The sequence below is a fragment of the Petaurus breviceps genome, unplaced genomic scaffold, assembly GCF_028583685.1.
Source record: "Petaurus breviceps papuanus isolate PSGF00001 unplaced genomic scaffold, PetGlider_PUasm1.0 91133, whole genome shotgun sequence".
NCBI lineage: Eukaryota > Metazoa > Chordata > Mammalia > Diprotodontia > Petauridae > Petaurus > Petaurus breviceps.
In genome coordinates this window covers 68,053,672-68,080,869 of record NW_027187419.1, presented here as the reverse complement: position 1 = coordinate 68,080,869, position 27,198 = coordinate 68,053,672, and the positions used below count along the sequence as shown (strand labels likewise).

At 37.9% G+C, this 27,198-nt stretch overlaps 1 protein-coding gene and 1 pseudogene across 3 annotated transcripts in view; both read right to left on the bottom strand.

The window, feature by feature from the left end:
* The window catches only part of LOC138155417 (biogenesis of lysosome-related organelles complex 1 subunit 2 pseudogene), a 964,561-nt pseudogene that overhangs the window by 889,828 nt on the left and 47,535 nt on the right, over positions 1-27,198 (bottom strand).
* PDS5B (PDS5 cohesin associated factor B) overlaps positions 22,993-27,198 on the bottom strand; it is a 234,921-nt gene continuing 230,715 nt past the window's right edge. For all 3 annotated transcript variants that reach the window (XM_069080647.1, XM_069080648.1, XM_069080649.1), the window contains one exon: positions 22,993-25,039. In XM_069080647.1, the coding sequence (XP_068936748.1) occupies positions 25,004-25,039 (36 nt within the window). In that variant the 3' untranslated portion in view covers positions 22,993-25,003. The remainder of the gene's footprint in view (positions 25,040-27,198) is intronic.

Below are 27,198 nucleotides of genomic sequence, written 5' to 3'. Positions count from 1 at the left end.
GGTTCAAGCCATCAACCTCTGCATGAACACTAAGGCTATGCAAATCTCTGACTGAATCCAAGTTCTCCAGCCTGCTGGACCTGGCATCATCCACATTCCAGAGTCTGACACCTTGAATGTGAAGCCTGACCCTCTTGAATGGGACCCGGAGAGGCAGGGACAGCTCTATGCCCCTTGCCAGTGGGAGGCACTTTCAGAAGCTGAGACCTTCGACCTTTACCTCAAAGGAATTTGGGTCCCATATGTTTGAGGGGGGAATGATGAGGTATGGGCTCTGGGAGCCCCCTCGAGCTCTCCTAGAGTCCTTGAGGTACAGTCTCTGGTAACCTCCCTTAGACTATTGATTGAAGCATCCCATTTGATGAGGCAGGTCTGTTGCTAGACTTCCCACCCTTGAACTGGCCAAGCCTACCATTGTCTGTAGCCTCCAGCTACTTCCCACCCTTAATCACTCTTTGGCCTCATTAACTCCTCCTGAAGACCTTCCCCAAACTCCTCCTCTAAACCACCCTTAGATTCCTCCCACAACCTTCTGTATATAAGACCCCATCTCACACCATCGAATAGTGAGAGTGCCATTGAATGCCATGTGGGTGAGCATAGAATAGTGACAGCACCATAGAATGACCTAGCACAGACTCACTCTGTGTCTAATGCAAGCAAACTTTTAAAAAACTGTACTTTTCTTTGGCTGAGAAGATTCGAGTTGAATTCATTCGGCAGGACCCAGCAAGTTGGTATTTTGGGGTGTCCAGAGCAACCCTAATCCTTTTAGTAGGTAACCTCTTCACCATGGATTCAATTGTTATCACTACACAAATGCTTCTCAGATCTATTTTTCCAGCCTTAGCTTGTCTCATGACTTCTAGTCTCATATCTCTATCTACTGGACATCTCAAACAGGTTGTCCTGTAGACATCTTAAACTCAACATGTCCAAAGCTGACCTCATTTTCTTCCCTTCTGCATAATTTTCTATTTCATAATATTTCTATCACAGAGCACCATCATCTTTCCTGTCACCCAGATTCACAATCTAGGTGTCATTCTTGACTCCTCATTCTCTCTTACTTCTTGTATCCAATCAATTGTGAAATCCTGTGTTTTAACCTTTGTAACATCTCTCATATAAGCCCTCTCCTCTCCTCGGACACTGCTACTACTCTGGTACAGAACATAATCATCCCATGCTGGGATTACTGCAAAAGTTTTCTGCTTGTCTTCCTGCCTCAAGCCTCTCCCCAAGCAAGTCCTTCCTCCATTCATCTGTCAAAATGATCTTCTTGATCCTCAGTCAAGAGGGCGGAGTAGAAACAGGACTTCTGTGGGGCTCTGGCTTCCACCTCCCCCAATTCATGTAAAAGGAGACTCTGAACAAACTTTGGAGCTACAGAACCCACAAATGGCACAGAGAAGCTAACCTCCCACTGAGGATAGCCCGGCAGGCCAGCAGGAATCAGCCAGAGCAGTGCTCTGGGAGCCAAGCCCAGCCTGTTTAGCCCCAGGGCGGGCCTGACCAACCACCAGCTGGAAGGACTTCAGATAACCAGCAGCTGTGGTGGTTTCCAGAATTATCAACACATAGATGCAAAGGACAAAGTGAGAGGTCAGTGCAGTGTGGACTTTGGGATCCAGTAGTTGGGAGTGCTGTTGGCCTTTGCCCCCCGGGCCGAGAAGCTGCTGAGGCCCCACGGCCTTGCAACAGCTGCCCCCACGTGGCAGCTTCAGCTCCTGGCCTGCTGAGTGCAGGGGTACCAAGCAATCAGTCTGAAGGGTAATTGCTCTTGCTTTAACCTGCTTGGATCTGGATTGCTGTCTAGGGTGGAGGTCCTGGGGTGTGCAACCAGCTTGCCAGAGTGTGTGGAGGCTTCAGAGAGGGCACCCAACTAATACCTCTAGAAGATGAGAAAATCCCAGTGTTTGGGATGAAGCTCCCTTGTCTGGTGGCAGAGTCTTATTGTGGCAAAAAGCCTACGGTCAAGTGATTAAGTGGTGACATGAGCAGGCAAAAGATGCAAAATAAATAGAGCAACCCAACTTTGCACTCCCATTTTGGCAACAAAAAGGATCAAAGCATGGAACAGGAGGAAGACAGTAAAGTCAGAACTCCTGCACCAAAAGCTTCCAAGAAAAATATGAGCTGGTTACCGGCCATAGAGGACCTTAAGAAGCAAATAAGAGAAGTGGAGAAAAAATTGGGAAGAGAAATGAGAATAGTGCAAGAAAATTATGAAATGAGAGTCAATAACCTGACTGAGGAAATAACACCTTAAAAAATAGACTAACTCAAATGGCAAAAGAAGCTCAAAAAGACAATGAGAAGAATGCCTTAAAAAGCCAAATTTGCCAGATGGAAAAAGAATCTCAAAAGCTCACTGAAGAGAATCATTCCTTCAGAATTAGATTGGAGCAAATGGAAGCTAGTGACTTTATGAGAAATCAAGATGCTGTTAAACAGATCCAAACAAATGAAAGAATAGAAGGCAATGTCAAATATCTCATGGGAAAAACCACTGACCTGGAAAATAGATCCAGGAGAGATAATTTTAAAATTACTGGACTACCTGAAAGCCATGATCAAAGAAAAAACCTAGAAATCATCCTTCAAGAAATTCTCAAGGAAAACTGCCCTGATGTTTTAGAACCAGAGGGCAAAATAGAGGTTAAAAGAATCCATCCTCCTGAAAAAGATAACAAAAAGAAAACTCCTAGGAATAATATAGCCAGGTTCTGAAATTCCCAGATCAAGGAGAGAATATTATAAGCAGCCAGTAAGAAACAATTTGAATATTGTAGAAACACAATCAGGATAACCCAGGATCTGGCAGCTTCTACAATGAGGGCTTGGAATATGATATTCCAGAGGTCAAAGAAGCTGGGATTAAAACCAAGAATCACCTACCCAGCAAAACTGAGTATCATGTTTCAGGGGAAAATATGGTTATTCAATGGAATAGAGGACTTTCAAGTATTCTTTTTGTTTGTTTTTGTTTTTGCCTTTTTGGAGGGCAATTGGGGTTAAGTAACTTGCCCAAGGTTACACTGCTAGTTTGTGTGTGTGTGTGTGTGTGTGTGTGTGTGTGTGTGTGTGTGTGTGTGTGTGTGTGTGTGTGTGTGTTAAGTATCTGAGGCTGGAACTGAACTTGGGTCCTCCTGACTCCAGGTTGGCACTTTACCCACTGTGCCACCTAGCAGCCCCAGGACTTTCAAGTATTCTTGATGAAAAAAACAGAGTTGAATAGAAAACTTGACATTCAGATACAAGAAGCAAGAGAAGCATGAGAAGGTAAACAGGGAAAGAAATCATAAGGAACTTATCAAAGTTGAACTATTTACATGCCTACATGGAAAAACAATAATTGTAACTGATGAAACTTTTCTCAGTATGAAAATGGTTAAAGGGAATAGAAATATATATATACACACACACATATATATTGCATATATATATAGGAGGGTATATGAACGTATGAATACATATGTGAATGTATGTATATATGTTTACAGGTATACATAGATAGAGGGCACAGGAACAATTTAATAGGAAGGGATGATACTTAAAAGGTAAAATTAAGAGGTGAGAGAGAAATATAATGATAGGAGATGGGGAAAGACAGAATGGGGTAAACTATCTCATATAGAAGAGGCAAAGGAAAATGGTTACAATGGAGGGGAAGAACAGGAAGGCAAAAGGGAATGGGTCAACCTTATTCTCATTTAATTTGGCTCAGGGAGGGAATGACATACACACTAAATAGGGTATCTCACCCTACAGAAGAGTAGGGGGGAAGGGGATGAGAGGGGGGATGATGGAAGGGAGGGCAGGCTAGGGGGGGAGAGAAGTTGGAAGCACCCACTTTTGAAAAGGACAGGATCAAAGTAGAAAATAGAACAAGTGGGAGGTGGGATAGGAGAGAGGGAAAAAACACCAGTCTTTTACAATATATCTACTGTGGTAATGTTTTGCATGTTACACAGGTACAACCTATACTGAATTGCTTATCTTCCCAGTAAGGGTGGGTGACAAGGGAGGAAGGGAATGAATCTGGAATTCAAAGTTTTAAAATCAATTGTTTAAAAAATATATATTTATATATACTATTATTAATACTATTTTACATGTAATTGGGAAATAATATATACAGGCACTGGGGCATAGAGATCCACCATGCCCTACTGGAAAAGTCAAAAGGGGTATGGGAAAAGATATGGGAGAGAGCAGATTAGAGGAGGGGATATCTTGTGGGGCTGCTATTTTGGGGTGATGGGTAGGGGAAAAAAGGGGAGAAAATTTGTAACTCAAAATCTGGTGGAAATAAATGATGTAAACCAGAAGTTAATAAAGCATTTGAAAAACAAAAAAAAACAAACCAAAATGATCTTCTTTAAGCACAGGTCTGACCATGTAGTCTCCCCTTCCACACATCTACCCCCATCCCATCCAGTCTCTCCCTTTTACCTCCAGTATAAAATCTTCTATTTGGCTTCTAAAATCCTTTATAACCTGACCTCTCTTGGCCTTTCCAGTCTTCTCACACCTCACTCTTGCTCCCTCCCTGGGAACTGTGTACTCCACAATACAATGATCCTGACCTACTTATTACTCCTTAACAAGACACTCATCTCCCTATTCCTGGTATTTTCACTGCCCATCTCCCATGCTTGGAACTCTTTTTCTCCTCATCTCTACCTCAGAACTTCCCTTAAATCTTAGGAAATGTTCTACCATCTGCAAGAAGCATCTCCCATTCCTTTTTAATCTTACTGACTTCCCTCCATTGATCATCCCCAATTTATCCTGTATATATCTTGCTTGTACATAGTTGTTTCCCTGTTTTCTTCCCATTAGACTGTGACCTCCTTGAGAACAGGATCTATTTTCTTTTGTATTCTCCAGTGCTTTGCACACAATAGGTGTTTAATAATTGCTTGTTGACTCATTGCCTAGGCTTATCTTATTTTTTTTGGGGGGGGGGCTTATCTTATTTTTTAAAAATCACTAAATTTAGAATCAGAAGACCCAATTAAAAGTCCTAGATTTCCTTTTAGCTTCTTAGGCAAATAACTTCTATTAGTTTCAACTTCCTTACCTATGAAAAATGGATAATATTTACACTGCCTACATACAAGATTGGTGTGAGGGTCAAAAGAAAGAACAGGTAAAAAGGGCCTTGTTAATATCAGGTATTATTATTGTTCTGATGTGCTATAGATTACAGGGGGGAAATTACAAGGATGTCCAAGGGACTGACTGACTGACTTTGGCCTCAGATACCTTTGGTCTTCCTAGATCTTGGTGTTACTGAATATATTGATTTTTCTTTTTCTTTTTGGAGGGCAATTGGGTTTAAGTAACTTGCCCAAGGTCCCACAGCTAGGTTTTTTTTGTTGTTGTTTGTGTGCGTTAAGTGTCTGAGGCCATATGGGAACTCAGGACCTCCTGAATCCAGGGCCAGCACTCTACTCCCTGAGCCACCTAGCCACCCCTGAACATATCAATTAGCATAAGTGAGCCATTGACCGGTTCTAGGAAGTCTTTGTCTATAGAAAGTGTCTCATAATTCAACAGTGAGATTTTCATCTGGGTAATGAAAGAAATCAAAACAAACATAATAATACAATTGATGATTTGTCATCATCTGAACCAATTAATATTTAGTTAGGCCCCCTTGGGATCTTGGCTCTGTATTAAGTTCTGACATGTAAATATTGTCATGTACAAACAAAACGTCAGCTCTTGATTTCATATATGCCTATTCATTTTTAAAAATTAGGTTTCATTTAGCAGATCTCTAACCTTGGCATTTACACACAAAACCGGTAATTATGTAAAGATTAATGGCTCAGAATGTGTCTCCCAAACAGAAATGATAGACAAAGGGCAAAATGACAACATGAAGCATGGTCCCATTCACAGTTCAGCTACTGAAACAAAATCTAAGCATTATAATGTGCCTAGCCAGAGGTGATTTGTGTTTGGTCTCCCCAGTGGAATCTGAGGGAACCTTAGAACAAAGGAAGTGCTAAAAGGGGATTCAAGTTGAAAACTACTGACTTTAGGGAGGTGCACAATTTTCTATCAAAAAGAAAGACAGAGCAACTCAACTGGGCAGCTGAATATCTAACCTGGCTGGGAAAGGGCTGGAAAGGCCTGGAACTCACCTCAAGTAAGCAGGTGTGAAAAATTAAGATTTGGGAATTCCCTTTTGGGCTGAGAGATTGAGTCAAGCAAGCTTGAAATATAGGATTTAGAGTTGGGAAGAGCCATCAACCCAATTGATAATGAAACCATGAGGAGCTGAGAATTAAAGCAGACTAGTCGGGGTTCAGGGCTAGACTGGATTAGAGTCATTCAGTGAAGGAATATAGGTAGAAAAATAGGCAGGCCTCACCAGACCAGGTAAGCCAAAGAGGGCAAGGATCAAGATGAAAATTATTGAGAGGATGAAAATAATGGCGACTGAGGTCAGTATTACTCCTTGAAGGAATAATTGTACCAATGGAGACTTGAAACCTAGTGCTACCTTTTTTGCAAATTAGTCTGAGTTTTCCTGGCTTATCCTATCATGCAATGGCCTGCTCTCCTTTAAAAGACCAGCCCAAAAGAAGGTGTTAATTCACTTTTCTTTCATTTCTTCCAAGGCTATGTCAGGAGAAAATGCTAGTATATTGTTGAGGAGAATAACAGACTTCCAACTGAGCATGAAATTCCTTAAATCTCTTGATTTATGGCTATCTAATGTCCCCAGGATTGGAGCCAAGGTCTCTGCAATGGGATTTTTGCCTCGGTATTTGATGACCTTTCATATGTATTTTCCTCAAATCCAAAAAAGGTAAAGTTTTTTTGTCAAGTATAGTAAGAATATAAAATGGCCATTCTGAGCCAGGCTAGCTATCCATTCAGTAGAATATTGTCAGACTGCAAGTAGGGGTGTTGATGCTTTATGATGCTATGATCAAAGGTTAGTGATACCTACATGGCCAGAAATCACTTTTTATCACCTTCAACAATATGAATTTGGGAGACTATTATAAAGCTTTTGGGAACAGTATAAAAAGATAGCTTTATTGTCAGGATCAGAGATATTTTGTCTGAATATACACAGGACATTAGATAAAAAGAAATTCTAGGAGGAAGGAAATCTAAAGAACTGGGAATAAGGGGTGATATCCCTACATAACCAAGGTAACATTGCCAATGAGCTTTCTGACTTGGCTGTTCAATGACCCAAGCACTAAGACAGATGATAGATTTTTGAGGAAGAAAGAAAACAATCCTTGGGACTAGATATTTTTAGCATACTCAAGCCTGGTAGCTGATGAGGTGTGGGCTCTGGCAGCCTCTTTGAGCTCTCCTTGAGTCCTTGAGGTACAGGTTCTGGGAACCCCACCTTGAACTCTGAATAAATCATCTCATTTAATGAGGCATTTGTATGAGGCCATAAGCCTTACATTGTGGCTGGGCCCAGACCTCTGTTACTAGACTTTCCACCCTTGAGTCTATCAAAATATCAATCCACCCTTGAACTGGCCTAGCCCACCATTGTCTGTGTCTACAAGTAGCCTCCAGCAACTTCCCACCCTTAATCACTCATTGACCTCATCTGACTCCAGAAGACCCTCCCCAAATTCCTCCTCTAGATCACCCCTAGATTCTTCCCACAACCTTTCTGTATTTAAGACCCCATCTTGCCGCCATGTAAGTGAGAGCACCATAGAATGACCTAATACAGGTTTACTCTGTGTCCGATACAAGCAAACTTTCAATAAACTTTAACTTTACTTTTCTTTGGTTGAGAGAAGACTTGAGTAGCAGTCATTAGGCAGGACCTGGCGTATTGGTATTTTGGGGTCTCCAGAGCAACCCTAACCCTCTTTATGGGTAACCTCTGGAATGATAACAGTGATGAGTATAATTAGCATAAAATTAGTATAAAAAGCAATATACCATTGCTTTTCTGCCCTGAATATCTCACTGGGCTTGAGAGATCGTACCTCTGAAGTGCTGAGGCCACCAGGTAAATTAAAATTAAATTAAACAATTAGTAAATTAAAAAAAAAAAGGAGGGAGGGGAAGCAAGGTGAAAAACATGTCCAGCAAGTCCTTTACTCAGTGGGTCACTGACAACTCATTTGTTAGCCAGTATGATCTGGTTTTTATATAATTTGGGGATTTGTTGACTAATTTCACTTCATCTGTACTCTTCAGGCCTTGAGTTCTATCCCTTCTTGACCTGTATGTTTGCAAATGAGAATCCTAACCTTTCTTTACCTTCATAGGAAAATCCTTTCATATTCATTATTGTATTTGCCTACACTGGGACATTTTTTAGTCATTTCTATAGTCTTTTTTTCTTTTGGAGGGGGGAAAACAGGGCAATTGGGGTTAAGTGACTTGCCCAAGGTCACAGGGCTAGTAAGTGTTAAGTGTCTGAGGCCAAATTTGAACTCAGGGCGTCCTTACTCTATTTACTGCACCCCCTAGGCTCCCCTCCCCCCCCCCCATTTCTATATTCTTTAAGGAGCATAAATGGTGTAGCAGAATACTGGAGTGGCAAGCCAGAAGACCCATATTCAAATCTCATTTCAGACACTTTCTGTGTGATCCTGGGCAAGTCATTTAAATTTTCTGGGCCATGGTTTTCCTAAATATAAAATTAGGGTAAACTCTACTACCTCTAAGGTCCCTTTCCTGCTCTAAATCCATTGTTCAAATGTTTACACTAAATGATCTTCTTAAGAGATTATTTTAAGCCTTTCAGTCCTCCAACTCCAAAATGTTCTCCAAATGAATTTGATTCACTTAACATTTTAAAACAGTGAGCACTTAAAAAAGTGAATCTTTTAAATCACAGTAGATCACATCTTTACCATCATTTGGTGCCTAAAAGATGTGTGGAATATAAGATCTCATTGTACATATAGCTTATTGGCTATAAATTTTTATTTTTAATGATTTGGTAGAGAAAGCTGACATCTTAGTCTCTTCCACAAAGGTATCTCCTATGCATATTTCAAGATTAGGTGCAATGGAACATTAAATATCTATGCCCATCAAATAACAATAGTTCTGTGCCTTGGATCGGCCCTGTCAACATAGCCAAAAAAACTGAGAAGGAAGAAGAGGGAATATGACGGTCTTCTTGGTCAGTACAAATGAGAACTAAAAGGTTAAGTTAGAGATGTATGAAAAGCAAAGGAAGCAAGATGACTGAATTGGACAGAGAAAACGTCTCTTTCTTTCTGGTCTGCACAGGCTTACATATATACTTTACCCCATTCACTGGTAATGAGTTAGTTGCAGCAAGGAGCAATTTGAAATTCATGATAGTGATAAGAAACAGAATGGAAAAGGCACTGTTCTTGATGGGGTACCTGGGGTCTAAATCAATTTGTAACATGAATTTGTAAAACCAGTTTGTACAATTGTAACTGCAATTTGCATTGTCAAACTCTGCCCCTTCCCCCTATCTCGAACTCTGCCTAAGCAACACCTTGTGACTCCTTTGTTCTTACTTAATCTCTTCATGTCTCCTCCCGTCTGGCCCAAATCTCATCTAAACTATCTATGCATTAAAGTCACAAGTTCCTCTCAGTCAGCTCTAACCTTTATCTATGCACTGAGGTCCCTTCCCTCCATCCGGTCAGCCCTGACAATGGCAGCCCTACCCTTTAAAAGTAAAAGCCTGTACCCCTCTCACTTGCGGGTCCCCTAAAGGACTCTTGCCTGCTTCTTATAGAAGCTTAACAATAAACTTCTACAACTCTCACTCCAATTAAGCCTGAGACCTTGAATTTTTTCCAGACGCTATTGCAGGTTTTCTGGTCTGAGGTAAGATCAGCGTTCCTGCTGAACCTATTGGGAGCTATCCCTCATCATTCTGAGTGCCTGCCCCACAGGTCATAATTTGTTCTGAAATTAAATCATAGTGTAGTCTCACAGTGAGATATGCTCTCCTGTTAGGGTTGTAACAAATCAGAACTTAATGTAAGTCATGTTTTCTTTTCAGAATTAAGGTAGGAAGAGGAACAGAGAACTGGATTGAGAATTTCAAGAGCCCTTTATTTGGCGACTGGCCCTACTAGATATCATAAGTTGGCAACATCAATTGGGAGCAATGCTATATTTTCTACACCATTGGGAGGACTGACTAAACAAACAGAACTGTTTTTTTTTTCCTAAAAGTCCTGGGTTTGTGAACTCATAGTGGATGTTTTAGTAGATGTTGATTATTCCTTCTATTACCTATTAATGTAGTAAAGTATTATATATAATATCCGTGTCTGTGGCGGGGGGGGGGGGGGATGCAAACTATAGGAATATAGAGCCCAATGAGATGTAGCAAGTTCAGGAAGAGGACAGGATTTTCCCACTAGGTGGGATCTTAGAGCTGTCCTAATTGGATAAATCCACACTAACTACACTCAGATAAAAGACAAGCAGGAAGACAAGTCACTTAACATCAGAGAATTACTGAGAGGTTGTACCATCCCCTCAAGTGACTGAGCCCCAGATTTGTTGAATAGAAAAAGGATAGTGGCTAACAATGCCTCCTGGTGAATGCATACATGCATGCATGTATGTCTGTGAAAAGAGAGCTATTTATCTTTATATATACACACACACAAATATACATATCATATGTACATACATGTGTGTATATATATATATAGATGTGTGCATGTGTAATGTGTATATGAGATATATTGTGGAAATTAAAGAAGAGGGCTACTTAGTATATATGTATACATACAAACATATGTATATATCTGTGTGTATATGTATACATGGCTGCCTTTGGGAAATTGCAAAGTTTTTGTAATGAGCCCAAGTTCTTCCCTGAGAAATGGTCTCTCTTCTTAATATCTACCTATGTTGTATGACTGACATGGAAAATTAATCTCCAGAGAATTTAAAATGAGTATAACTCACGGACAATAGAATGTGAGCAAGGCTGGTGTGAGCAGGCTGCAACATCTAAGAAGGAACCACAAATAGAGTAAAGGATGCTATTATAGAAATGCTAATGTCAGTTATAAGTTATGTTAACATAGTCAGTTATATGTTATGTTAATATAGAAATATATGATTGAAAAAGAAGACAGGCAAGAGTAAGAGAATCACAATGGATAGTCCATGAATTCCTCTTGTGTCCTCTCAATGTGAGGAGAACTCAGGGAAGGCCCCTCATTCATTGGGATGATGCCTTGTGATGAACTTAGAGGAAGACATGGGCTAGAGCCTCAGGATGGGCAAATATGGATGGGTTGTGATATGTGTTGTTGGGAAAATACCCGCATGGATAAAATGGTAGAGTTGCTGACTCCTTCTCCCTCTATATTACTTTACTTGGTGGTCTTATTAACTCCAGTGGATTTTATTATCATCTCTATGTTGATGATTACCAAATCTACCTTTCCTGCCCCCGTTTCCAATCTCATATCTTCAAATATCTTTCAGACATCTCAAACTGGATGTCCAGTAGATATCATAAGCTTAATGTGACCAAAACAGAATTCATTATCTTTGCCCCTAAACCCTCCCTTCTTCCTACTCTTCCCTATTACTGTAGAGGGCAACACTTTGCTCCCACTCTCTCAGGCTTGGAATCTAGGAGTCATTCTGGATTCCTCACCATGAATAGGTAGAGGGGTTAGCCTTGATAAGGGGGAAGGCCACCTCATCATATTGTGGGTAGCAGAGAAAGTCACCAAAGTGATTTTCCTAAAACACAGGTCTGATCATGTCATGCCCCTATTCCATAAACTCCAGTGTTGAGGCATAGTAGAATTGCCTAGCAACAGTGAAGCCCCCCCAGTTGAGGTTATGAAACATAAATTTTAGTGGGCCCACTAGAAGTTAGTGTGATTTTTTCCCGTCATTCAGCAGCACAAGCATAGGCACAAAAGCAAGGCATATGAATGATGGGGGTGATCCAAGGTTGAGGTTTAGGTAGGTGATATGATAAGAGGGCTAGGAATTTAAGAGAAGAGGACAATATATGGTTGAATTGGTTCACCAAGGAGTCAAGATGGAGAGAAGAGCAGAGAATGGATAGTACAGGGGAGAAAGCCTGGGAGAGAATAGAGGAGTCAAAGGTTTGGAGGTCAATGGTGAGGATGGAGAGAAGGGTAATGTAAGAGAGGACAAGGGGAAGGTGAAAAGTCAATAGATTATGGTCAGTTAAAGGGATTTTGAGATTCTCAAATGTGGAAGTGGTACATTTATAGGAGATCAAGGGTACAATCATCATTATATGTGACTAAGTTGGGGTGAAATAGCTCATGGGAGGAGAGTAGGTTGAGGAACTGAATGGTTAGGTTGGGGGATAATCAATATTTATGTTAGGGACTTCAACCCCTAGTGTGAGGGCAAGAGTTTGGGAGGAGAGAAAAATTCCAAGAAAGGTGTCACATTAATTGAAGAAGGAAGGGGAATGACTTAGGGGTTTGGAGATAATGGCTACTAGGATTTTGGAGGGCAGGTAAGTGGTACAGTAGATAGAGTGCTTTACCAGGAGTCAGAAAGACTCATTGTTATGAGTTCAAATCTGGCCTCAAACATTTACTAGCTATGTTATCCTGGATAAGTCACTTAATCCTATTTGCCTCAGTTTCCTCATCTGTAAAATGAGTTGGAGAAGGAAATGGCAAACCACTACAGCAGTTTTGCCAAGAAAACCCCAAATGGGGTCATGAAGTTTGGCATGACTGAACAACAGCAACAAAAACCAGGATTTTGATTGGGTGGTAGATATGAATAACATGAACCTCAAAGAAAGGGAGGTTACTGAATGAAGGAAGAAGGGAGAGAACCTGGAAGTGGCAATGGGGAGCAAGGAGTATCTCAACTTCCCAGTCTTGATCAGGGAGTCTTAAAATTCCAAGGATTTATGATTCCAGTAATAAGAAATTTATTTAGTTCTCTAAGTTCATAATACTGGATTTAAAGTATAATTCCTTTCACTTTTGTAAATAATAAAAAACATCTTCAGTTCAAGCACATTAGTTAAACTTTAAAAAAGATACACATCAACTGTTTCCTCCCCCTCCCTGCTTCATTGCTCAAAGCTGGAATCCCTCCTTACAACAAAAAAAAGCAAATGCTACCAGGCTTTAGAGTATAACCCATCACTGAGGGTGTAATGTGGAGAGGTATTTTTTGAGTCAATGATAATTTATATAAGTAACAGAAAAAAAAAAGAATATACACTTGCAAAAGGAAGTTGTCCTAAAAATTGTCATTAACATGGTTGGTTACATCCCTAAAGCCATTATTATGAAAATTCCTCTTTGTGAGTGTTAAAAGCAAATTCTAGAGAAGTTTACTCATCTCAAATTGAGATTTCCTCAATTTTTTCTCAACAAGCATTCCATTATATTGCCAAGTAGCTGAGTCTACAGGACCTGTACTAGGTTTTAATTTAGGAAACAATAAAAAGTAAGTAGTGCAATGGAGTTTAGTAATGGGCTATCATTCAGGAGGCATGGATCCTACTACATCTGCCAGAACTCTGTATGACTTTTGGCAAGCAATTTGATATGTTCATTTCATAATGTCCCAATTCAAATTAGCATAAAGATACTTGTCATACCTTACCTCATTAGGATTATTTTGAGAATCTAATAATAACTTATCTCTATAGCACTTTGAGGTTTGCAAATCCCTTTCCTTGCAGCCAGTTGAGCGGCACAATTATTATGTCCATTTTTTTTGATGAGATAATCTATTTGATTTTAAGTTTCTTGAGGGCAGGGTCTTTTGCCTCCTTTTTGTATCTCCAGCACATAGCGTCCTGCCCTATTAAAAGTTATTGATTGATAATGTAACAACAGTGTAATTGATGGGTTTATCTTTGTGAATTTTGGGAGAGGTTGGTATTAATATTATCTTTTGTTTTTTCCCTTGGCAAAGGATTTCGGGAAATTAGATTTTAGGTTAAAAAGGAGTATTGGCAGAATACTTCTGTACCCAACATGCAATTAGGATCTTTATTTTTGGCTAAGAATGAGCCTAGGATTGAAAAATAAAATTGTAGTGTATCAAGGGGGTTGAACACCCAAATCAGTGTGGGCATATTTTTGGGTAGAAGACACCATTTTCTTTGTAGCCCACAAGGGAAATGAATATGGTGAGGGTGGAGGATGCTAGCGTGGATTTTTATAAATTCTAATTAGACACATAAGACTCAATAACTTAAGTGTTATGTTAGAAATCACAGAAATCATCTAGTCTTTTACATTCCTTTTTTTCTTTCTTTTAAGAGGGCACTTTTGTTGTTGATTTTCTACAATATAGAGAGAAAAGCGTGAGAAGGAGCAGGTGTCAGATTAAGGAAGCTAGTCACAATGTGAGAAGGGAAGAAGGGTAATTGGATTTAACCCGGGTCACACAGCACTTGAAGCCAGATTTTCTAGACTGGTTCTCTTATTTACTATTCTATACTGACTTTCCCAAAACATTAAAAATGGAAATTGAGGTGCTATGAGGGACTAGTCAAGAACTTTTACAAAGGACAAATTGTTGGGATGAAGAAAGAGCATCTGTGTCCTCAGCTTGGGCATCTCATTCACGTTCCATGTAGAGAAATCCAGTATTTCCCAGCCCTTTGGTAAAATTTCCTAGAAACTTTCTATCTCTCCTCTGCTGTATTAGGGAAACAGAGAACTTAATTGGGAGCAAAGATAACCACTCCCTAGAGTTCATGTGTGGAGGCCTAAGTCATTTAGGAACTGGTCTAAGGTTAATATCTTAATTATTCTTAAAATTTCTGATTCAATTCCTTGTCTTTACCTATTCTATTTTACTACATTTCCTTGCTTGAATTGATCATTATTCAGATTTGAATATATAAGCACTCCAATAATAATATGGAAGTGGATAAAGAGATCCAGATTGAGGGGTCCTTGGCTGTTACATTACTGTAATAATTTTTCATCATTAATATGTAAATATACAAAGGATTTGTAATTTTGTCCAACTATATCAAGCAAGGCACAAAACAAAACTTGCCAAAGATGCTTGTTACGATCATGGAGGTTATTCAGCCAAGTCAAAATTGAGTCATAATCATTTTTTAGTGGCTTATCCACACAGGAACAACAAAATGAATGATTACAATCTATACCAGGTGTTCTAAACTTGAAGTCCAAGAACTTCTAAAATATTTCAATATAATTTCAATACTATTTCAACATAATTTCCTTTGTAATTTTAGGTATTTTAAATTATACATTTTAAAAACATTCTGAGAAAGGTTCCATAGGTTTCATCAGAATGATGAAGGCCTCTATGACACAAAAAAGATTGAGCACCCCTGGTCTTGAATACCATATGCATGTATATGTTAGTCCACAGAACTAGGTCATCCATACATCTATCCTGGACCAACAAGGTGGTGGAATGATGAATTGGAGAGTAGATTGGACTATTTTCAAGAAACTGAAGAATGGTTTTAATGATCCCAAACTTCTCCCTGAAACAAAAGATCCATATTTTTTTAGCACTGATATTTTTTTAGTCTGTAGCTGTGAGTTGTAGAATACTAGTTTCCAAAGAACTAGGTTTCAAACTGCCTCAAAACAGTAAGGTGCCTGTTGGGCATAAGAAGACTATAAATGTTACCAATGCATTGGATAGAAGTGGGGTAAAGAATATCATTAGGGGCAGCTAGGTGGTGCAGGGATTAGAGTACCAGCCCTGGGAGTCAGGAGGACCTGAGTTCAAATGCAGCCTCAGACAATTCATACTAGCTGTGTGACCTTGGGCAAGTCACTTAACCCCAATTGCCTTGCCTTCCCGCCTCCAAAATATATATTTTTAAAAAATATCATTAGAGAGATTTCATATCTGGAAAAGTAGACCAGTCATGTAGCATGACCAAGGAATGGACATCCTGCATGCACCACAGCGGTGTCCATGCAATGTCAATAGCAACATTCTCATCATGTTGGGTAGTTCCACTGTGGATGATTTTACTTTTTCAGGTCTTTAATTATTCATGTCTTTAAACCATTCCTTTTGTTTTTAGAGGCCTTTTAGTCATTACAGATTTTCTTTATCTGGTTTTAACCTATCCTGTCCTAGGACATTGGAATTTTTCTTGCTGTGATTTCCTCAATTTCCTATTTGCTACCTCCTAGCTCATCCCCTTTAACTCTTAAATGGATGCCCTCTATTGGGGTGGTGGAAGGCTCTTATGAAATTACTGCTGAGGAGAGACTCCATTATGGATAGCTAGTTAAAAGTGCCTGGTGATTATTCACTCCACTTGCAGTTAGTTTTAAATTTTCTCTGGATCATTAGCTCCTGAAAGCTGTTTATCTGGAGGTGGTGGGTGCTGCCAGAAGTTAGGTAAACTTTGAAGTGACTTCAAAGGCTTTCGATCTATCCAGACCTGCAGCTAATTTCACTGTCTCTGTTGTAGTTCTGAAGCTGCCATACTAAACTCACTGGCCTGGCACTGCAATGGTAGGGGACAGAGAATGCAGTGACCACCTATGACTGAAAAAGGTTATTACTGCAAAAGCCTTTGGTGACTGCTCACTTTCCCTGCATCTAGTCTTCCACAAAACCTTTCTCGATCTTTTCAGATGAAAGTTTTCTCTCCTGAAATTTTCCCAAGAGATTTTCACCATACCTATTTGTGAACATCACATTTTCCCATTAGATTGCAAACTTCTTGAGGTCAGGGTCTGTATTGTTTTTCATCTTTGTATCTTCAATGATAATAGTTAACACATATAGAACTCATTTGATTCTCAAAACAACTTTATGAAGTAGGTGCTATTATTATCTTCTTATTACAATGAAGAAACAATGAGACTAAAGTTACATGACTTCCTCATGGTCACACAGCTAATAAGTGGCAGAATTTGAATTCAGATCTTTCTGACTCAAAGGCCAGCATACTACTCACCATACCACCTGGGGCCTTAATAATGCCATACAACAGTGCCAGTGTGTGGAATGAAAAACAGCAAAGATGTATATATCTGAATTAAGCATGTATCAAAGATTATGGAACATTTTCAAACATGTCAAACACAAGAAAACAATAATGCTTAAAAGTCCAGCTTCCTCTCTTGGTCTACAACAACTACTGACTCCTGCTCCTTAGTCCCTTTTACATGTAGTAGGTGCCTCAGTAAATCAATTTCTATTTATTAAAGTGATTTATCAGTGAATTTAATAGCATAGTGTGACTACAATTTAGATTCTATGAACTGATTTTTTTCTTCAGTTTTTATCTACTTTCATTATTCAATTTTTATTAGTCTGCCATGCTTTCATAATTGGGACAAATGGAACCTTAAATTAAAAGCTATATTCTTATGTCATTATAAATAATCCTAAAGAAAAAAAACATTTCCATATGATTGCACAGGGAGTTTTCTAGTAAGTTCAGACTCTGAGGTTCTGCACCAAAGGGGGGGAGGGACACATGACCAGAGACAGACAAGAGCCTTCTTACCTTTTTAAGCATTTATCTCCCTTTCTAGATCATTCATCCCCTGCCCTCAGAAGTAGGGGCCCCCCCCTCCAGTTTTTTTTCTCTTGCTTACCTTCTGTGGTCATCTTATTAGCTCTGATGGACTTTTGTCTATTACAAATGCAGATCTCTCTCACATGTATTAATCAAGCCTCCAATCTCTTTCAACTCCAGTCCTACATCGGTAACTGCTTAAAACTGGATGTCCCATAGGCATCTCAAATTCAACATATCTAAAACAGAACTAATTATAATTTCCCCATAACTTATACTTCCTCTAGAATTCCTTATTTTTGCAGAGAGGACCCTGATCTTTCTAGTCACCCAGGATGGCATTTTTTTTTGTTAAGTCATTTCAATCGTGTCTGGTTTTCTGTGACCCCACTTGGGGTTTTCTTGGTAAAGACACTGGAATGGTTTGCCATTTCCTTCTCCAGCTTATTTTACAGATGAGGAAACTGAGGCAAACAGGGTTAGGTGACTTGCCCAGGGTCTCACACTTCATGTCTGAGACCAATTTTGAGGTCAGGTCTTCCTGATTCTAGGACTTGAACTCTGCTATATCACCACCTAGCTGCCCTCAGGATCACAGACTAAGAACCATTCTAAAATTCTTCATTCTTTCTCAACCCCCAAATATAGCAAACCTTGTCAATTCTGCTTTTACAATATGTCTCATATCCATCCCTTTCTCTCCATTCACAGCCACCATCCAAATCAGACCTTCATTAACCTCTTGCTTGGACTTGCAAAAGCTTCCTACCTGATTTTTCTACTTCCAATCTTTCTCCTATGCCCCCCCATTCTTCATATAGTTGCTAAAATAATCTTCCTAAAAAGTAAACCTAACCACATTACCTTTCTCTTTGAGAATCTCCAGTAATACTCTCTTGCTGCTAAGATCATTCAGTTTAACAAATATTTATTAAATGCCTACTATGTGCCAGGCACTGTGCTAAGTACTAGGGATACAAAGACAAAAATGAAAGACCTTAGCCTCAAGTTTACATTGACTGTATTGAAGAAAACAATGCAGAGGAAATTAAACAATAAAGATAACCAATGAGATTTCCAGGGAATGGAACTAGCAACTGGTTTTTATAGCTTTTTATAGCTGTCCTATAAAAAGGCAGCACTTGAACTAAGCTTTGAAGGTTGTTAGAGATTGTATGGAGGGTAGGAAGGGCCCTTCAGGCATCCGAGTGAGCTCCTGCAAAGTATATTTGGGGATCTGCAAGTAGGGCAGCTTGGCTGCTACACAGAACACAAAAGGAAAGAAATGTGTAAGAAGCTTGGAAAGACAAGCTGAAGTCAGATTGCAAAGGACCTCAAAAGTGTCAGAGAGGACTTTTTATTATATTCTATAGACAAAGACTTCCCTCTTACCTGAATTTACCAAGCAGAGAAATGACATGTCAAATGCTTTAGGAATACTAACTTCTTATCTATGGAGGACTGAAGAGGGAAAGGAACCTGAGGGAAGGAGAGCAATGAGGAAGCTGTTACAATAGTCCAGGTGAGCAATGATGAAGCCCTGAACCAAGGTTAGTAGTTGTCTAAGTAGAGAGAATGGCAAAATTGTGAGATGTGGTGGTATAAAGAAGGCTCAGCAACTATCGAGGGGGACTGGTGAGAGGGTGAAAAGAAGGATGGTGTCCTCAACAGAAAGAGAAATTAGGAAAAAGGGATGATTTGGGAAGATGAGTTATTTTGGAAACACAGAGTTTAAGATGCTTATGGAACATCACTCAGTTTCACATGTCCAAGAGGTAATTTAAAAAGCTCAAGATTTAGACTGTGGGGCCAGATAAGAGCTATCTGGGAGTCATATACTTAGAAATAATAGGGACCAAGAGTAAGGAGCAAAATAGTTGCCAAGCCAGTCAAGGAAACTGAGAAGAGACATAATATAAAAACCGGAAGAGCACAGTCATAAAAACATAGGAAGAGAGTGTCTAAGAGCAATGTTCAACAGTGTCAAACCAGTGAGGTCAACCAGGATCAAGATTGAAAGGTCATTGGATTTTGCAAGGGGGCACCTGCCTTTTGGGATATGTATGTCTATGTGTGTAGATAGGTAGACAGACATATAAAAATACATATACGTATATGTGTGTACATATACATATATAGAGGGGGTGGAGAGAGGGAGAAATCAAGGATCTTTAGGTGAGGGCTTTTGACTGAGCCCAAGTTTTACAGAATAAATCCTTTTATTAAAATTTGTTCTGTGAAGTTTGGATTCAGTCAAAAGGCTGCATTTGAGGACCGAGAAGGCCACACGTGGCCTTGAGGCATCATCCATCCCTGACAGATAAACATATACACACATTATATATGTATATATAAATATTACTATACCGTTAAGAAATGTAGTTTCAAAGGAAACTACAAAGACCTCTATGAACTGAGGCAGTTTAAGAAGTAGAACTATTTATGCAATGACATTATATTAGAAAAACAACTTTGAAAGTCTTTAGAACTCTGATCAATGCAATGATAAACTATAGGCCAGAGGACTGAAGGTAAAATACATTATCAACCTCCTTCTAGTGAGGTAATAGGATTTAAAGCCAAAGCAGAAATTTGTTTTGCTGTACTATGTGTATTTATAAAAAAATTTTCGGCTTTAAAAATTGTTAAATGAAGGGCAGGCAGAGGAAGAAGTAAGAAATTCTTGTAAATGTGTATTAAAAGAATTGTAGTTTGAGGAAATGGCTAGATCAGCAACAGGGTTCAGGCTTAGGCATCAGTGCACCTCAAGGCTCTTAGTTCTCAAGTCTCTCTGGGTTCTCTTTTATGCCTGTAGGCTCCCTATTTCTATGCAGATGACCCTCAGCTCTCTCCATCCCTCAGGTCTCTCTCCAGAACTCTATTTTCACTTCATCAACTACCTTTTGAAGGCTGAAGTGAAGGTTTTTTTTTTTTTTAATGTTTTTGTTTTTTAAGAATGTAGGAAATCTGGGAGCACATTTTTTTTCCAGTCAAGTATATGGAAAGGTCTGAAGCAAAGAAACCCGAGGTTTACAGAAGTATCTTATTAAATGTTTTTAAAAATTGGGATATAGTTTGTGACAAAAACTAAATAAAAACTTTACATACACTAGTTATATGCAATGTATACATGCATGGTATAATTTTTGTGATAGCAATTAAAGATTATTTTGATCAAAATTTGTAAACGACTTTCATGACTCACTTCTGAGAGTTAACAAGAAGGGTATATAAAACATTAGATACCATCTCCTGGTGAGCTATTAGCAGAACTTCAGCAACAGCCACTGTTTGAACTGCCTCTGCATTGCAGTGAACCATTATGAGAAAAGTTGGGCTCCCGGGAGAAGGGGAGGCCTAAATGTAGAAATCCTCTGATTAAGGTGGAAAAATATTTTCAAAAGCAATCTGAGAACCTTTTAAAACAGTCAGAGAAAGACTGTTTAACTTTAAGGTCTTGGTTAGTGATAAGTAAAATGAAACCTGTCATCTAGAAGGTAAAGTAAGGTTAGCTTTAAGCAGGTTACAGTTAACACACTTCATTCTTACTTTGAACTGCTTAAGCTTTCTGCTTAATACTTCTATCTGTTTTTTGTATTTATTTGAGCAGAAAAGATAATTTGGACTGTGGTAAAAGGTCCAGAGGCAGCTCCAGTTTTTTTTTTTAATATGTTGATTTAAAATGAATTTTAATTAGGGTAATTTCCAATCACCCTGTTTTTCAGAACCCTTCCAACTAAATTTTATTAAATATATTTGACATTTCTTATGCTCCTCTAAAATTTCTTATTGAGATAAAGTTTTCTGGAAGGAAGGACTTCATTTTCCCCTTTATGTTTATTCTTGATTTACCAGACAGTGCTGGCCTGGGACACACTGATTCCTAAAATATAATGTTAAGATTAAATAATATGTGTGCCCCTGAAAAAAATTCCAAAGGCATAGATTCCTTTATCCTTAGGCAAGGGTATTTTTGCCCCTGGGTAGGTTCACAGTTTAAATGGGTTAACCTGGAATTTGGAATAACAAAAACTTATTCCCCAAACAGGAACTTAAGGTGCTGGTATATAAAAATAAATTTCTTATTGATGTATACTCTCAAATTCTGAAATGCCAGATGAATTTATGAATTACCCAATTTTTTATTTGGGGAAAAAAGTAAGTCTCCCTCCTTTAAGCTTTTATAGACACACAAAGGCCAAGAATCCAAACAGAAAGAGGTGCACTCTACCCTATGCCCACAATACACAAAACACTGATAAGACAGGTGCTGAGATTGTAGGCAATGAACATATGATGCATTCTCTGAAAAATCCATAAGAAGTTGTCACCAGCAGTTATTTGTTTCCAATATTACTTATGCAAGAGCCTTGTCACTTACTTCAAAAAAATATAAAGCAGATTAATTCTCTTGGGCTTTACAATTTCTCAATGGCAATTGGTACCTGTCAGTCAAGACTCTGAATGGCAAACCTGGATCAAAAAAACTCCAACACCACTGGACATATAACTTTTCTTCATTATGTAAATATAAGTCCCTAAACTTACAGATCACCAATATTCCCACTCAGGGAAAAAAAAAAAAAACATCTGTTGGGCTATTAAAACATGAAGATCAAAATCTATGCTTGAAAACTGATTTCACATCCATCTAATCACTCAGTGTTTCATAAAGTGACATGGAAGATATTCCTTCCTACTTAAAACAAGAAGTTTATTAATGTTATTTATTATATTTTAATTCAAAATCCCCATTTCAAAAATTTCCTAGGTATCTCATATTCTTTCAGTAGGGAAAAAAAATCTTAAAAATAATACTTACCTATGTGAATGTAATTTATCCTTTACCACCTGGAAAAAGTCTTATCGACACTTTTCTAATTTATATCACACCCAGACAATTACTTGTAATGAAAATTAGATGTAATGGTGCTACAGGTTGCAGTCAGATAGCCTGTCCTCAGAATAGCATATTGCAAATAATTAGGAGTGCAATTATGTTTTTCTTTAAAATTTACTACAGTATGTATTTTCATCATATTTAAAGAAAAATATGCTATTAGAAATGTATGTTTTTATAGTTACGTTTGCCCTACTATTTATAGGTAAGCCTAAAAAAATGTTAGCATATGAAATACAAATTTTTAAGACAATAAGGATAATCACCTAAGATGGAGATTCACAGGACATCAGGAGAATTTTATATCATCACTACCTATTTGCCCAGCAAATAATGAATATTATACAATCTGACTCAAGAAATGAACATATAGTGAAACAGACAAACTGGCATTAGAGACAGAATTTGCATTATAACATCATTATGATCTGGTGTACATCATTAATGTTTGATGAAATTTGGATAATTGTGATCATGCAAATGAACTTTTGATAATTCACAAAGCAGTTCTAAACTGTTTTTCTTATTTTCTTTATATAATGCTCTCAAAGATACATTCACCATAAATATTTTCAGTGCAATCAAGTCAATGAAGAAAATATAAAGCTAGCTTTTATTCTTTATTTTATAGATGAAAAACTTGCATTTGCACTGCTCAAACAGAAGTAGCCTATTTCGAAGAATTTTGCTAATGAAGATTTCACAACCAATGTACCTTTTAACTCAACATTAGCTGCCCTAGTATACAGCAGTCTCCCCATAATCAGTGGTGCCATTATGGGTATAAAATGAAGAATAGCTAAATATTGAGAAAGGTTGTTAAACACAATTTCCTACATTAAAAAAAATGAAGGTATGACTGCTCCATTGGCATAAAGAAATATTTACAAGAAAATCAAATCATTTATGATATATATACATTGGAAAACGGTAAAAAGACATTTTCTAACAAAAATGTCCTCTTTATTACATCACCATCTGTTATAACCTATCTTGGAAATACAACAAAAACATTGGTAGGTTACACAAAAATGCTTCATTTTTCAGTGAGATAAAATTTAATAAGTTAGATATTGATTTTTTTCTCATGTCAACTGCAAAGAAACAAAAGAACAGCATCTGAAATAATAAAATGAGTCTAGCTAAACATAAAAGTATTAACCTATACATTTTGGTTCAAAGATACAGTTCATAAAACTGTATAGAGGATACTGTTGAGTAATTCATTTCTGTTTTTGCAGATTACAGTAAATAAAAAAATTAAACTACTCTAAGTGTAGCATAATGGTAATTCCCCTATCCCCCCAAAGGGATTCCAAACAGACCTTGTAAGACTGCAAAATCTATAGCTGCTAAGTCAATAAAAATGTAAGCTCCAGATACCAAAAAAAAATTTGGTTCACAAAAAATGAAGTACAATAATAAACTCTTGGTGGAAAATTCAATGTTATGAGGCAATCATATACTACTGCTAGATACGAATTTCCAGAAAAGATTACATCCCATTTTTAGCACATTCTTTCCATAAACATGCAACTCACTATAAAATACAAAACACTTGGCTTTCAAGAACAGCTTTATAAAGACACACTGCATCAATAAAATTTTTTTCTTTCTGATTAACTTTACATTGTATTAAGAACTGTAATTTCACTAATGTTTATATCAGATTTCATATTATAATAATTTTCACTTTGTGAACATAATGTTCATGAGGAAATATCTACACACATTAACATACTAGACTATTAAAAACTTACTCAGTTACAGAATTTTATTGATACAGTAGATTAATAAAAACTGAAAGGGGATAAATGGGTAAGGAATTCAGTACATTATTTAACAGCACACACTTTAAAATTAAAATATTTTAAATCTCTCTTTTTTCCCCCCCTCAAATGTTCAATGCCACAAAAGACCAGAATATTCTGGCACCAATACTGAGGTGTAAATTCAGACAATTAAAGTACTATTTCACAATTTGCACCTGTTGTATCATCATCCTATTAGACATCATTCAGCTGTAATGGCAGAGCAATTTAGCACCTCTGAAGAGTAAAAGGTGCCCAGAAATATGAACACTAGATTAGATACACAAAAGGAAAAAGACCATTCAACTTTCCAACAAATAGTGGCATGAAAATGACACTATTTGTCAAAACTGATTTTTTTTTTCACAGTAAAATGCCGAGTACAAATACAAACACTGACAGACACTGCTTAAGATCTATTCTAACAAATTGTTTCCATATCCATATAGTGAATTGTAGATCCAATAAACAGTTGGATACTGTCAGTTTTTAAAGCCGCAAATAAAAGCTATACAAGCACTTTAGAAGTCAGAGACATAAAAAAAAAAAAAGATATTTACAAGTTTCTCTTTAGTTCATGTCTACATAGCCAACGCACATTACACTTTCACAAAAACCCAGTCAATATCATCAACGTGTGTGGCTAAAGCTTGTGAGGAACTGCAAATGCGTGGGGCAGTAAAAGCAAGGTTCAATCTTCCTTTCTTCAACAATCCCGATGTACATCAACAGCTTAATTAAGCCTTAAATTTGACAACAAACGAATTCCTCAAAAATTTCACTTAGGAGGCTTTTAATTATGGTGGTTCATCGTCTTTCCCTTTTAGAGGTTCGCCGTCGTACCTATTAAAATTAATTGACAGTTTTAAAATAGGTTCAACATTTTGAAAATTAAGCCCTAACTGGCATTATGGATGTCATATTTTAAACCCCCTTATTCTTTTTTGCTTAATCCTGTTTTGGTCCCAATCTGACTCATGGAAGCCCAGATTACTACCATTAGGAGTTAGAAGGCAGTGCACATCCTGTAATTCTAACATAATGCCCCTTCCGAATGGGTGTAGGTCTAGGCACCTTCAAGATCTTGGCTCTAGGACAGCTTTGGGTGCTCTGTACCTTAAAGAGCTCTAGGTTTTACCATCTCTCCTGTTACTACACCCTCAAGGTTCAAGACCATTAGGGCATTTCATCTACCCTGTAAATTAAACTTCCCTCTATATACTGTCTCCCTGAATTAGAATGTGAACTTTCTAGGGTCTTCTGTTTATACTCCAGAGCTCAGCAAGTGTACGAAGCACTTGATAAATGCTTTTCCATTCCATTCCATTCTTTCACTTATTGCTATCATATCCATTTCCTTCATCATCCTTACCATTTACAATTAGCCCCAAGCACATTTAGGACTTTGAAATATTGTCTGATTCCTTAACTTTAGTACCTCCACCAAAAGAGTCCTGGTAAAAATACAATTTTTCCAGAAACAAGAAAAGAGATACATGTTGTTTGCTGAAATGACTAATATCATAAGACTAAAAACTAATGTCTGCAGCAAAGAACAATGAACTCATCTTTACTGGTTTATACTTCCATGGTAGATGATATAAGCCTCTGTGCTGGCCAAATATATGTCATGTGAAAATAAACTAAGTGTGATTCCTTTGTTTGAAATTCATGTGCAAAATCAGTCTTGGAAGACATAAAAAGTAAGTTCAATTCAAATCAACAGTCTTTTAAAATTTATTTTGAAGTGATTAGAGACTTGGTGATGTACAAGACCATGGGGTTACAAAGATCTTCCCCTTAAAAAACCCCATCCAGTATCTGTGTTCAGTTCTACTGGTAGAATACCTCTGAACGGGTAAGAAAAAAGTAAGTTCAAGAAAGAACACTAATCAGAGAACACATGGAAAGGTTTATTGTAGTAGAAAGGACCCAAGATGTGCTCTGAAGGAATCTGGATGTTCTGTTAAGCAGAGATAAGGAAGGACTGCACTGTAGACATGGGGAAACCTCTGGTACAAAGGCACAGAAGTGAGATATATAACGCTGTGTAGGGCTACTCATGCGTAGTAGCCCAGTTCAACTAAAATAACTAAAATAATTAAAATGAGTTATATGATATAAAACTGGTGATGTAGCTGGGAGCTTTATTGTCCAGGGCTTTTAAAGCCAAGTAAGAATCATCTGTTTTATCCTAGAACAAAGGTTCATAACCTGGGAACCACAGACAAGGCAACAGGTCTATGGATAGATTATGGGGAGTCACTGGAGTATATGACAGACCAGCTTGATGGAAAGAGGAAAGAAAAATGTTCAGGGAACAGATTACAAGACTGCTACAAATGCATGATGTAGTAGTGATGGAAGACTTCAATTATTGAGTCATCTGCTAAAGCTCACTGTCTCTTCCAAAAATAATTTCCTAAACAGCCCTACTGATATTTCCATATTTTAATGGGGAAATTCTACTCTGGGCCTGATTCCTACAAACTTGGAGGAACTAGCTGCTGGGATGGAAATGATGGGAACTATGAGAAAGTGACCAATATAATATTAGACAATACATATGACAGAGGAGAGGAAATCCAAAAATCTTCTTTTAGAGTAGGTTTCAAAAGGTTCAGAGGAAATATAAGCAGGATTCCTTGGACTAAATTTCTAAAGGAGAAATGAGAAAGTTTATAAGAAGGAAATTCTGAAGACACAAAGACAATGCCATTGGGTAAGAAAAACAACACTTGTCAGAAGAAACCAATAGAAATGCCCAAGGAGCACATAAGTCAACTTAGATTCTTAAAATACATACAGAGAAGATGGAAAACAAGAGCAAGTAACAGAGTGTCTTGAGTGTTCTAGCTCAAAAGAAGTTAGGAACAAAAAGGTTGTTACAAGTTCTGTAGGTGAAAGAAGAAGACAAAGTTGGGAAAGGAATGCTGTTGTGAGCAGACTGAATAATGGTATCAGACAAAATAGATGAAGCAAAGTTTTTCAATTGTTATTTT